This window comes from Girardinichthys multiradiatus, chromosome 19 (genome assembly GCF_021462225.1).
Source record: "Girardinichthys multiradiatus isolate DD_20200921_A chromosome 19, DD_fGirMul_XY1, whole genome shotgun sequence".
Classification (NCBI taxonomy): Eukaryota; Metazoa; Chordata; class Actinopteri; order Cyprinodontiformes; family Goodeidae; genus Girardinichthys; species Girardinichthys multiradiatus.
The window spans coordinates 24,710,380-24,722,917 of record NC_061811.1 but is presented as its reverse complement, the minus strand read 5'-3'; the positions used below and the strand labels follow the sequence as shown (position 1 = coordinate 24,722,917).

The 12,538-nt window shown below is 43.5% G+C and overlaps 1 protein-coding gene across 8 annotated transcripts in view; it reads right to left on the bottom strand.

The window, feature by feature from the left end:
* The window catches only part of pcnt (pericentrin), a 50,024-nt gene extending 47,448 nt beyond the window's left edge, over nucleotides 1–2,576 (bottom strand). For 6 of the 8 annotated variants that reach the window (XM_047344883.1, XM_047344884.1, XM_047344885.1 and 3 more), the window contains exon 1: nucleotides 2,337–2,575. In XM_047344883.1, coding sequence (XP_047200839.1) covers nucleotides 2,337–2,384 — 48 coding nt within the window. In that variant the 5' untranslated portion in view covers nucleotides 2,385–2,575. Of the gene's footprint in view, nucleotides 1–598; nucleotides 625–2,336 lie in introns of those variants that run through there. The other 2 variants (XM_047344890.1, XM_047344886.1) reach the window with 2 other exon arrangements.
* Nucleotides 2,577–12,538: the final 9,962 nt, after the last annotated feature.

Below are 12,538 nucleotides of genomic sequence, written 5' to 3'. Positions count from 1 at the left end.
GACTTAACTATGTAAGTCAGGTCTATTTACTACATGATAACCGGCATGTTACCAGTAGCATGGCCTTAAAAAGTTACAGATTCAAAACCACACATTTTACAATGGATCAAAGCCTTTTAATGTGATGCCAGAATACGGATCAGAGTAACAAAACTTTTCCAGCTGTGTGCAGCATAAAGTAACATAGCGTTGTCCCTACCCAACCTGTTGCTGAACACTGACAGTTGGCTAGCTGTGATAAGGCTCCTACTTTTTTCGCACGCTTCAAAGAATAGGTGGGGGTAGTTTACAAGCAAACAGGCTTATTTTTTCTAGAGATATCCTTGCAGCTGTGTTAATAATTGTTGCCATTCTATTTTAACTAGAAGTAAATAAATCATGTTCCAACATTTTGAATTTAATTTTGTGTGAGACCGTGAAACCATATTATTTTTCCACATCGTCATCATACCAGCCCTTGATAATTTTACAGGATTATAGTGACAGGCCGCCACCCAACAACAATAATGTGCAGGAATCAGTAAAACCAATACATTAGCATTAATCAATCCCAACACAAAGAAAAAAGCCTCGGCTAGTCACCAGTTTCAATACTTACCGACTGGTTTCGAGGCATGTCGGACAAATTCTGTTATAAGAAATATCAATATTTCATTACAGTTGTTTAGGAAGTTTGCACTCCATAATTATTGTAGTTCTGCATTTTAAACCAATCCTCTCCAATATTAGCTGGAGGTGACTGACAGCAGAATACAATAATTAGCTGGCCTAAACCAGTGACCCAGTTTGATATGTCATTTTTTGACAATGTAGCTTGTTTTCAGTGCAGGGCAAGTCATTTATGATCACTGGCCCAATACTAATATATATAAAACTGTTGCTTGGCAATGCTGAAAACATAGCAGCTACAAATCATTCATTAACCAATGACTAACATATCAGATGATATACTTTCTATGTAACAATTTTTCAATGTCTGTGAATGTCTATTGTTTGAGGATAACTGACAACTAAAGGGGAAAAAAACAATAGAGAAAATATTAAAGCAGAATTTCAATGTTTACAACACTATTCGCAAAGGAAGGCTTGGATGCAAAATGTGGCCGACTATAAGCCTTCAAACCTTGTTCAGTTGGATGGACTTTCCCTGCCTTTTGAGCCCAAAACTGGTATGGATGTTATTGGTCCATCATATGCTACCAAAACTGCATCAATACCCCTAACATTTATCATTTACTTCTGTCTTAAAGGCCGGTATTGCAAATTGCTTTTGGTTGTTGGTGGTAGTAGAAAGCATGGCTGTGTTCAACCAGGCTGAGATGATTTGAGGTGTCCAAGCTTTCAAACTCTGTCAAGACTCTCGTGATAGAGACACTGTCTATCCATCAATCTAATTTACTGCTAGATTAGGGAAATAAAATGCAAATATTTTGTGCAGTAATTCTCAGTGGAGCTGCTGCCCTAGGTTTTCAAAGTTAATGAAAGATGAACCTAGTAAAATAACACTAAAAAGCAGTAGAAACATCCAATCCCCTAAACACACAGGACAGAAAGTGGTTGGTTATTGGTAAGCATATAACTTAAGAGGCGTGTCCTCAATTGCAAAACAAAAAAAACAAAAAAACATTTTGTAGGCATGTAGACAGTTTCAAACGCACTTTATGTCAAATCTAATTAATTTGAAAGAGCATAAACTAAACTTTCAAATAATACCAAGATCCACAGCCTTTTTAGAGCTATAGTCGCTGTAACTTTAACTCGGGGGATGATAAAATGTGTGCCAAGGTAACAAACTACCTGATTGTTGTGGACTAGGTACTTAAAAACATGAACTATGACTGTTAGAAGGTTGCTGAAAGTAATAAGGCAGATCCTGCAGGTATTTTTCGGACCCAAACTTCTAAGACCTGTCGTAACAAACATTTACTCAAAATAACTGTAAAAAGTCCATGCAAAGTAATAATGTAGCCTGAGAGATCGGCTTCCTCAGCGCTTCCTCAGCATTTCACCTCGACTCGCCTCAAATGTAAGCTATGAATTATGAACACTTTATGTATTAGGGACAGATCAAAATGCAAACCTTTCTGTTGTTACAGAAATATCAAATTCGATTAACTAGCGGCGAGCTAGTAAACGTTGTGTTTGCTAACTCATAAATACAGAAACTAAACTGCACGGCCAAGGCCAGTATTTTACAAAACAGGAGCAATAAACTATGGAAGCTCGTTAAATTACACGAAAAACTATTTCAAAAGTGGGCGCAGTTAGCTGTGAACGGACGCAGAGCTATGACAAAAGAGTTTGCTAACTGCTAGCAACATACGTTAGCCACAAACCTTGGCTCTCCCAGCTTCTAACTTCTTTTGTCGTTCAGCTTCATCCATAGCTTGATAATGCAGTCGATGACAGTCTAGGCCATCCGTCCCAGTACCGGAAGGAAAGCCACTCTACTTCTTTAATCCAATACTTACTTAGTTTTACTAAAATGTTTGAGCCTTATACGACTAACTGTCAACAGACAACATTCAGTATGGCCGCCAAGTCGGTTTGACTCCGCCCTTAACCACTTTTCTTCCACCAACGGGCCAATCAAATTGTAATATTCTTTTTCATCAAATGAATTTAGCGTTTATAGCCCCGCCTATGTTGACGTCACTAAAAGATAGAATACAGTTGACCAATCAAAATTGTGTTTATGGTCAGCAGTGTTTAATTAACGGGTCTTTTAGCCATTCAAATAAGGCTCATGAATTAACCTTTCCTATCGTCAGTTTGAATATGCCGTTTTACTGGCTTATACTGAACATGTGGAAGGTAACCATATCTCAACTATATGTCAGGATTTAATTACTATATCCCTATATCTCAAAAGAATCGTTAACGTTTCTATGATGCAATAGACCAGAAAACCCTGTTATGGCGGTCCGAAGCCCTGGTTCAGGCTTCGATATTTCATCTAGGCTTAGATCAAGCAAAACTATCTGGTATGAACGTAATCTGAAGTTGGACTAGGATATTTGTAAGATCTAGAAAAAAAAAAAAATTTAAATAATGAAAAAATGTAAGAAAGCATAAACTAAAACTTAAAGAAGGCTTCATTTGATTCATCATAAATACATTTAATCCTTTTTTAATTTTTTTAAATTCCGGTAACAAAATTCGCAAGACAGAATCTTTATTTTTTGTATATTTGAGAGTCAAAGTAGAAACAATTGTGGTAAATAGTTTAACTTATTATTTGTAATTTACTGGCAGATGGAAATCTGTTTTTCAAAGTTCTTTGGTCTGTTTTCTTGATATCACCAGAGACAAAGTTTAGTTTATTTTGATAAAAGTGAAACTGTCTGTTGTTTAGGATGAAACAGAAATCACTGACAAAAAGGCAACAGTACCTTTAAAGGTTAGATTGGGAAATTATAAAACAGGAATATTATGATCGTCATTTAAGCAAACACATTTCAGTATTTATGGTATTAAAAACGTAATAATAATCATTACGTCCGACCTTCTCTTTTTCTAGGATGTATACAGGTCTAGCATCAGGAAAAAGGCAGTTAAAATCTCTGCAGATCCCACACACCCTGCACATAAACTGTTTAGAGCTACAGAGTACTGTTTACTAAAACCAGCTGCCACAGAGACAGTTTCTTCCCCAGGCTGTTTCTCTGATGAACACATGACAGTCAGAGTCCCAGAGTAATTTCGCATTATCTTCTCTGTAAAGAAACTTGTGTATATATGTACATTTTAAAGATAATTTTTATTTATATTGACAAAAAGAAAAGAAAAGAAAACGTCACTGACAGCCAAACATTCCTGGAGTCGAATTCCTTGTTTCTGTGCACAAACTTGACAATAAAGCTGATTCTGATTCTGATCAATTAAACATACAGTATTGCAAACAGTCCCTATACCTACACATACCACCATTGATGCTTCCTGATGCTACAGCTGATTTTACAGTATTGGAAAAGAAGGACAATGTGTATAAAGTATAGGAATACATCAAGCAACATTATAATTATGTACATATATACACAGATGTTTAAAAAAAATAGCTAATCGAATCGGGATAGCGTGCATTGTCCCACAACTTTAGATCAAAGTAGGGAAAGGATTAGTGTGGGAGTTTATACAGGAGAAATGCTTTTGATACTGTTAGCTGTTCAGTAGGTTGAGGAGGTTAGCCTATTAAGATCACAATAGTACATCTTTGGCCATTTTGCAGCATAGCAGAACAGGCATGTTAATTAAGATACAACTAATACTTTATAAAATCAATATGATGGGGCCTACAACTAACTTTATATGGGTATCAGCCCACTATGGGGTTAAGGCAAATGAAATAGCAGATAAGATAGCAAAGGAAGGCACCAAACGGTTTTCAGTTATTGTTAATATTAGGTTTAGTTTAGCAGAAATAGAGGGCATAATAAGTCAAAAAAATGAGAGAGAGGTGGCAAAAGCAATGGGAGGAAGAAAGGAAGGCAGTTTTTTACAATATTCAAAGGAAAATAGATATGAGAAGAACACGAAGGAACAGGAGGGAGGAGACAATTCTTTCACCACTCAGACTTATTCATAATAGGAAAACCAGACAGGGAAATGTGACTGTGGGAACGATAAGACAATAGAACATGTTTTTGCATTGCCAGAATGACCAGGATAAGAGAAATCAAATCATTCAAAACCTTAAGAATATAAAAGTAAAACTAGACCATATTTATTTATCTTGGAAAGACTCAAGACATAAAAGCTACCATGCCATTTATAATTGAGACAGAGTAATGTGTTTGATAGGATCTGAGGTGTTATTTGTTTTGAGTGACATTCGGTCCATAGTCCTTACCAGTTGGTGGCGGTAATGCACCATTAATTTGTTTTCCAACCGCTGGTAAAATAAACAAGAAGAAGAAGAATAACCTCCACTCCATAGATATTAATATGTAATTATAAAGACCAACAGCAGGCAAGCTCTCGAAGTGTTGGTTTTCTGAGACCACACGATTTGAATGAGGAAGTGGACCAGAGAGCAGCTCACCGGACTGGCTTCTTGTTGATTTGGACAAACTTGTTTTTGGATATTGGTGAAGGCGGTATACGGCATAAACTGGTATGTGAATGGTTCAGATGGAATTGCAGGTAGAGAACAAGGAAGATATGGATTTTGAGGGATGGACACCGGTAGGTAGGAGAAGGACCTGGCTCCTGCAAACAGAAAGGGGCGGGGACGGACCCATACCATATTTGGAAATGTGCAATGGTACCATTTGTGAGATACTGCAGATGGTATAGGAAATAGCGCCCCCTTCATTTCCAGAGTACAATGGTACCATTTTCAAATATGGTATGCGTCTGTCGTGTGGTCCGTCCCCGCCCCTTTCTGTTTGCTGCAACAAGGTGTATTTGGTAGGTAGGAGGAGAGAAAGAGCACGTGGAAGAAGAAAATGGATGAAGAAGGGAAGGTTGAAAGTCAGGGTAGTAAGCAAGAGTTGGAAGGAAGCAGTTCCGATGAAAAGAGGATCGTCAGAAGAAAAATACTGAGGGAGGAATTTAAAATAACATTAAAATTAAGAAACGAGGAGGAACATAGTAACCTAAGCCCGATAGCAGTTTCTAGAGAAATAAAAAAGAAAATTGGAGATATAGAAATGCATTAAGAGATGGAAATTTGTTAGCTTTTTGCACAAAACCTCATATGCAGCAATGAATTGTGGGTAATATACTTTGACTAAGTCCGTTCCCTTTCAGTCGATTCACTCAGTACAACACATAAGTATGGAATATCACGCCCCGCGTGCCCTGGCTGAAGCCATCTCTAATCACGCCTCCTAGGCAAATGATGTGATGACGACAGGTGACAGGCCCCGCCTGCACTATATACCTGTCCGTCATCGTTGTCATTATTCAGGTCTTGCGCTCTTAACCTTGCTAAGAACACCTCTTTGAGTCAGACTAGCTAGCTGCTGCTGGTTAGCTCTGTGTCTGTTTTTGAAAGGCTACTTGGAATTAGTTCAACTGCTTTTGTTGGAGTTAGTCACTGCTGCCTGCTGGTAAGCATGTCTGTCCGCAAAGCGCTAATTTCAAGCAGTTCGGTCTGGCTTTCGTGGTTCGGGATGAGCACAAAGCTAACGCAAGCGAAGCAGAAGTCGTCTATTTGTCCCTGTCTTCAGGGGTGCGGCTTCTCGCTTCATGAGAAGGACCAGCATGAGGCTTGTCCCATCTGTCTCGGGATAATTCACGCTCGCAGAGCGTTGGTGGAGCCCGAAGCATGTGCGTTCTGTCGCCAGCTTTGTCGCTTGACCCTGGAGAGGCGGGTTAAATTCCTTGAGAAGGTGCTGGGAGGGGCGGCTGTCTCACGGCGAGACCCACTGCTCTCTGAGGCGGGAAAACCCAGTTTCGTCCGATTCTGACAAGGACGGCTTTTCGGTCGAAGTCCCCACTTCCAGCTGGGCAGACCATATGGAGTATGTTGATGGGTTAGCCGATAATGAAGGTGCTCGGTCTCAACTTCAACTAGAACCCCTTCAGGGAGAGGAGGACGTACTAGACATCGGTTTGGATGTTCATGGTCTGTCCAATGATGAGGATGAGTCTCTGCCGAGTCAGACTACCGCTGCTGCGCCAGCAGACCCGGGCAACACGTCTTTTTTCTCTCTCTGCCGTCGTGCAGCTGATATCCTGGAGGTGGAATGGCCCTCCCACCTCCTGCGGAGAAGCCATCATGATTCACCGGGTTTTATCTCCCCTCGGAGCCAGCCGCAGTTAAGCACCATCTACCTATGGTCCCAGACTTCGTTTCTGAGTTGACGTCTACGTGGAAAAAGCCACTGTCCACCCGCGTCACGGTGCCGGGTTATGGACAGTATCTGATGGAACTGTCTTTGGCAGCATATCTGACCCCGTCCCAAAATCATGGTGTGGGTGGTCCAACATTGCTTCCGTCTAAGCACTGTAGGTTCTCCGCTGCTCAATTGGAAAAAATCTACAGGGCTCCAGCGACCACCGCTCGTGCCCTGAGCTCCATTACCATGCTGCAAACATACCAAGTTATACGCTTGGCCGAGCTTGGAGCCGCAACACCGCCGGGGATCCCTTTGATACCGGTCTTGAATGAGGTGAGAATCACCGCTGACTACATCCTCCGTGTATCCCGCTGTGGAGCACTGTCCCTGGGCAGAGGGATGGCATCAACGGTGGTTGCACAAAGGCACCTGTGGCTGACGCTCTCTGACATCCCGGATAGGGATATAGCCATCTACCTGGATGAACCGGTGGTAGCCGACGGGCTGTTTGGGCAATCTCTCGACACCATACAGGCGAAATTCGAGCTGAAGGAAAAGCAGACCGAAGCACTGCGATGTGTCATCCCCAGCCGAGATGTGAGACCCAAATCCAGCTCGGGCACTTGCAAACCAGCTGTACCGCCACCCCAACCGAAGAGGATGACGCGGCCCGTAAGCTTGAGCCCTCAGACAGCACAGCCACAGAACCACGGCCAAACTCCCAGAAAGACGGCCTGGAGCAGGGGTCCTCTTCCGGGGCTCCAGAGGGACTTGACGTCCTGGAAGAAGAAGACACAGTCCTCCTAGCTGTGGTGCTCAAGATTCAGGGGTTTCAGGAGCAGGGAGACATGTTTGCCAGTTTTTGGTGGCTGCCGTCCAAAATATGTTTTGCTGGTGTTTTTCGGGATCCCAGTCACAAGAGGCGCTTCGTTTCCCCCACACAGTCTCCCAAGCAAAATTTCCCCAAAAATGCATTTGCACTAAAAGCCCCCAGTTTGGGTGCGTTGAATGTGTTTCTGAGCACTACAGTTGTTGCAAATGTTTATATGTATGCTCCAAACGTTTCAATAAAGACAGCTTTTTCTATGGAAAAAAGTCAAAATCAAATGTCTGCAGGCGACAGCCAAATGAGGCTCCCCCTCTCTCGCACATCGGGAGAGGGCAGCACCGTTCCGCCAACAGTGCCACAGGCCAGTCGCCCAGCTGCACATCTCCATATGTGGCGCACATGCGCACTCCAACCTTGGATGGAGAGGACCGTTGCTATGGGTTACCTTTCAGTCTGTCTCTAGCGCCTCGCACCTTTACAAAATGTGTTGAGGCAGCGCTAGCACCTCTCAGAAAAACAGGCGTCCACATTTTAATTTATCTGGACGACTGGGCTTTAATAGCCAGTTCCAGAGACCAGGCGACAGTGCAGCTGTCTCAGGTTCTGTTACACATTCAGGCCTTAGGATTTTGGTAAACCCTCAGAAAAGCTCGCTGATCCCAAGTCAGCAATTTTCATTTCTTGGTCTGGAAATATGCTCCCTTACAAGCAGGGCACATCTTTCCGACCACAGAGTGGCCACATTTCACCGGTGCCTCAATCAGTTTCAGTTGGGACACAAACTGCGTTTCCAGACTATCTTACAACTGATGGGTATAATGGCATCTATGATTGCAGTAGTACCGTTCGGTCTACTGAAGATACGCCCGTTCCAGCGGTGGACCCGTTCTCACCGGTTGTGTAAATGGCGTCACCGCAGCAGAAAGCTAACGATAACCACTGCCTGTATGTCGGCTCTCAGCCCTTGGCGGGAACCAGGACTGTTGTGCCGAGGTTTGCCAATAGGCGTGGCGGTGAGGGGGGTTTGGACACCAGTACAATCCAAACTCCACATAAACTACCTGGAGCTCTTAGCGGTTCTGCTGGCTCTGCAACATTTCTGCCAGTTTCTGTTAAACCAACATGTTCTGGTCAGGACAGACAACACCACTGTGATTTCATACATAAACAGACAGAGAGGGACTCGTTCACTTCCTCTCCTGAAGCTATCACACACCCTCTTGCAGTGGTGCAGCATGCGCTTTCTGTCTATCAGAGTTACTCATGTCCTGGGACAACTGAATCTGGGTGCAGATTTTCTGTCCAGAGGCGGATCTCGGGTGAGAGAGTGGAGACTTCACACCTCCATGGTGGCACAGATATGGTGTCTGTTTGGGACAGCAACAGTAGGTCTTTTTGCCACCAGAGCCAACACCCACTGTCCTCCGTTCTTTTCCATAACAGATCAGAATGCTCCACTGGGAGTGGATGCCCTGGCCCATCCATGGCCCAATGTACTCCTGTATGCATTCCCCCCAGTGGAAATGATACTACCAGTACTAGAGAGGGTGCGCAAACATGGTATGTCCCTAATTTTGGTAGCACCCCGTTGGCCTGCAAAGTCATGGTATTCCGAGATAATCAGCCTGCTGGAAGCAGAGCCGTGGCAACTCCCCATTTGCCGGGATCTCCTCACTCAGGCAGGGGCGGAGATATTTCATCCACACCCAGAGCTGTGGAAGCTGCACGCCTACCTGCTGAGAGGTCCAGCTTATTACCCTAAGGCCTCCCCCCTGATGTGGTGGCAACAATCCAGAAGGCAAGAGCATCCTCCACTAGAGGCTTATATGTTTTTAAATGGTGGGCTTTTGAGCAGTGGTGTGAGGACAAACACATTGTTCCATTTCAGTGCTCAATGGTAGAAGGTTTAACGTTTTTGCAGGAACTGCTGGATAAAGGTCTTTCCTTTTCCACAATTAAGGTCTACTTGGCTGCCATTTCTGCCTGCCATATTGATTTTAATGGAGTCACACCAGGTACTCATCCTCTGGCTTCTTAAAGGGAGTTCATAGACTCAGACCTGTGATTAAACTCAGTTTTCCTTCCTGGGATCTCACATTGGTACTAGAAGCTCTTTGTGACTCTCCATTTGTACCTTTGGAGTCAGTAGATGTGAAGTTCCTTTCATATAAGGTTGCTCTGCTTCTTGCTCTGACAACTGCAAAGCGGGTTGGAGACCTCCATGCTTTATCTGTAATTCCTACCTGCATACACTTTTCACCTGATTGTTCCAAGGTCACCTTGCGTCCTCATGCAGCTTATCTTCCTAAGGTTATACCTTCGGACTACAGTTCTGTGACTATGGAGCTTTCTAGTTTTTGTCCACCTCCTTTTGCATCTGAGGAACGAAGGAGGTTACACTTCCTGTGCCCTTTACGTGCACTGCGCAGTTACATTGACCTCACACAGACTGTGAGGTTGTGTGATCAACTGTTTGTGTGTATTGCTAACCCAGCAAGGGGGAGAGCTCTGTCCAGACAAAGACTCTCTCACCAGATTGTGGAGGCTATTTCTCTAGCTTACAGCAACAGGGGTCTCCCAATGCCACGTGGCGTGAGGGCTCACTCCACCAGAGGCATAGCGACCTCCTGGGCCCTATTTAGAGGGGTGCCCATGAGTGACATTTGTGCTGCAGCCAGCTGGTCTTCACCGCATACATTTGTAAAGTTTTATCGTTTGGATGTGACAACCCGTTCTGTGGCTCACTCTGTTCTTTCTGCTGGGTCTGAAGTGCTACACTAGTATGGAGTGCATGATCCAAGTTTGATGGGTGTTCTGCAGAGCGTTTATATATGTCCCATACTCATGTGTTGTACTGAGTGAATCGACTGAAAGGGAACGTAACGTTATGCATATAACTACTGTTCCCTGAAGGAGGGTAACGAAGTACAACACATGGCTGCACCGCTGCTCAGCTGGGCTTGGTGAATAGCGGCTATCAAACTGAATAATGACGACGATGACGGACAGGTATATAGTGCAGGCGGGGCCTGTCATCATCACATCATTTGCCTAGGAGGTGTGATAAGATGTGGCTTCAGCCAGGACACGCTTGCCGTGATATCCCATACTCATGTGTTGTACTTGGTTACTCTCCTTCAGGGAACAGTAGTTATATGCATAACTTTACGTTTAGATGCGCGCTTAGCCGAAGTGTGGATCGAGGGTGCAAAGGGGATGTGTGAAAGACCACTATGGAGAATTGGGACATTCTACACATTGGAACCTGTCAGCGGGAACCCGCAATTGAGGAACACAAAGGTGGAAGTGCGAGTATTGGGACAGGGCCAAAGAAGAACGGTCTCTTTTATAACACAAGAAGCGAGGCAACAAAACAATGGAGGCTGATTTTAACCCTAGAGTTATGGTGAACCAATTAGGTTTGAATGTTTTTATGTCAAATAAAGTTTCGGACCTGTGTAGGTTGGCCAACAGATTTAGTTTCAAACTGGAGCTTTTACACCGTGGATAGTTCCCACAAGACCGGAAGTAAGTGACGGGAATGTGCGCCTTGTTACCTGTAAACGGTGTTACATAGTAAATACAGTGGCATTACTGCGGCTTTATAAAAAATTTTGTGTGAGCGCGTTACAGAAACACTTAAAAAGGTACGAAGCAAAGATTGCTGTAATCGGTATAGATCCATACGAGGTGATCAAATGCAAAATGTCAGCAGAGTTGGGTTTGGATTGGGTGAAGCATGCTCCCATGCAGCTGCACTGATGTATGCACTACTGGCAGCAGTCAATGTCAAAGATGGACAGTCCAGCACTCAGAAGGCCTGTGCCTGGGTCATTCCAGGCAAAACATCTCAAATCCAGTATGAGGAACTGAGCAAAATATCAATGACCAAGAAGAATAAATCAAAATCCACTACACTGCCCAGCATTCCTGTCCCTTCAGAGGATGAATACATGAGGTTCTTCCAACAGCTGCATGAGTGTGATGTCCAGGAAGGAAATCCCAACGGAACGGCTATTTTGTCTGTCATCGCGGGTCATTCTGACAAATACATACCAAAGACTGTCCAACTGAACTTGCCACAACCTCTGACAAGTCTCTTCTCGAATGCAAGATTACAAGCAGATTTATCATCACTACTGGTAGAGAGTGATAAAAAGAAATATTTGAGTCACCTTTCTTATTATCACACCCAACTGCACAACACACGGACGGCATCTTCAACGACCAGGGCACCAAAGAAGGTACTCAATATGGCGGCGGCTAGAGTTCGGTGAGCGTGTGACGTCAGCTGCAAGGCATCAATAGACATTGTGAATTATTTACTTCACAAAAAGTGCCTACACTATGGAGAAACTACGATCCTTTAAGTATTTGGGCACTTTTAACCTTTTTTTACAAGCACGTGGTGAAACTAGAAGACATTTTCATTAAGTACTTACCTACGTTTCATAATTTGTGCACTTGCTAATTTTATTATGTCTTCTTTGCGTGAGATTGACATCGTTTTGTGTTTGTTATGACATACAAATAAATTATACTGAACACATTTAAGGTTTTTTACTGAACTACATCAAGTTTTATGCTCATAGCTTGATCCTGCTTTGAGGACTAACACACTGATAATGCAATGTAATTGTGGGTACTTCAGTCCTTTAAGATAGAAACTGTTTATTAACATTCAACATTAAAATGCATTGATCTCTAAGACTCAGGTAGTTGTTGAAGGTATTATTCAAATAAACAGAGCAGAGTGTAACACATGTACGTCTTTATTTCGTACTCGCACTCGTCATCTTCTGCTTTATCCGGGACCGGGTCACGGGGGCAGCAGACTCAGCAGAGACACCCAGGCGTCCCTCTCCCTAGACACCTCCTCCAGCTCCTCCGGGGGGAGCCCAAGGCGCTCCCAGGCCAGCTGAAA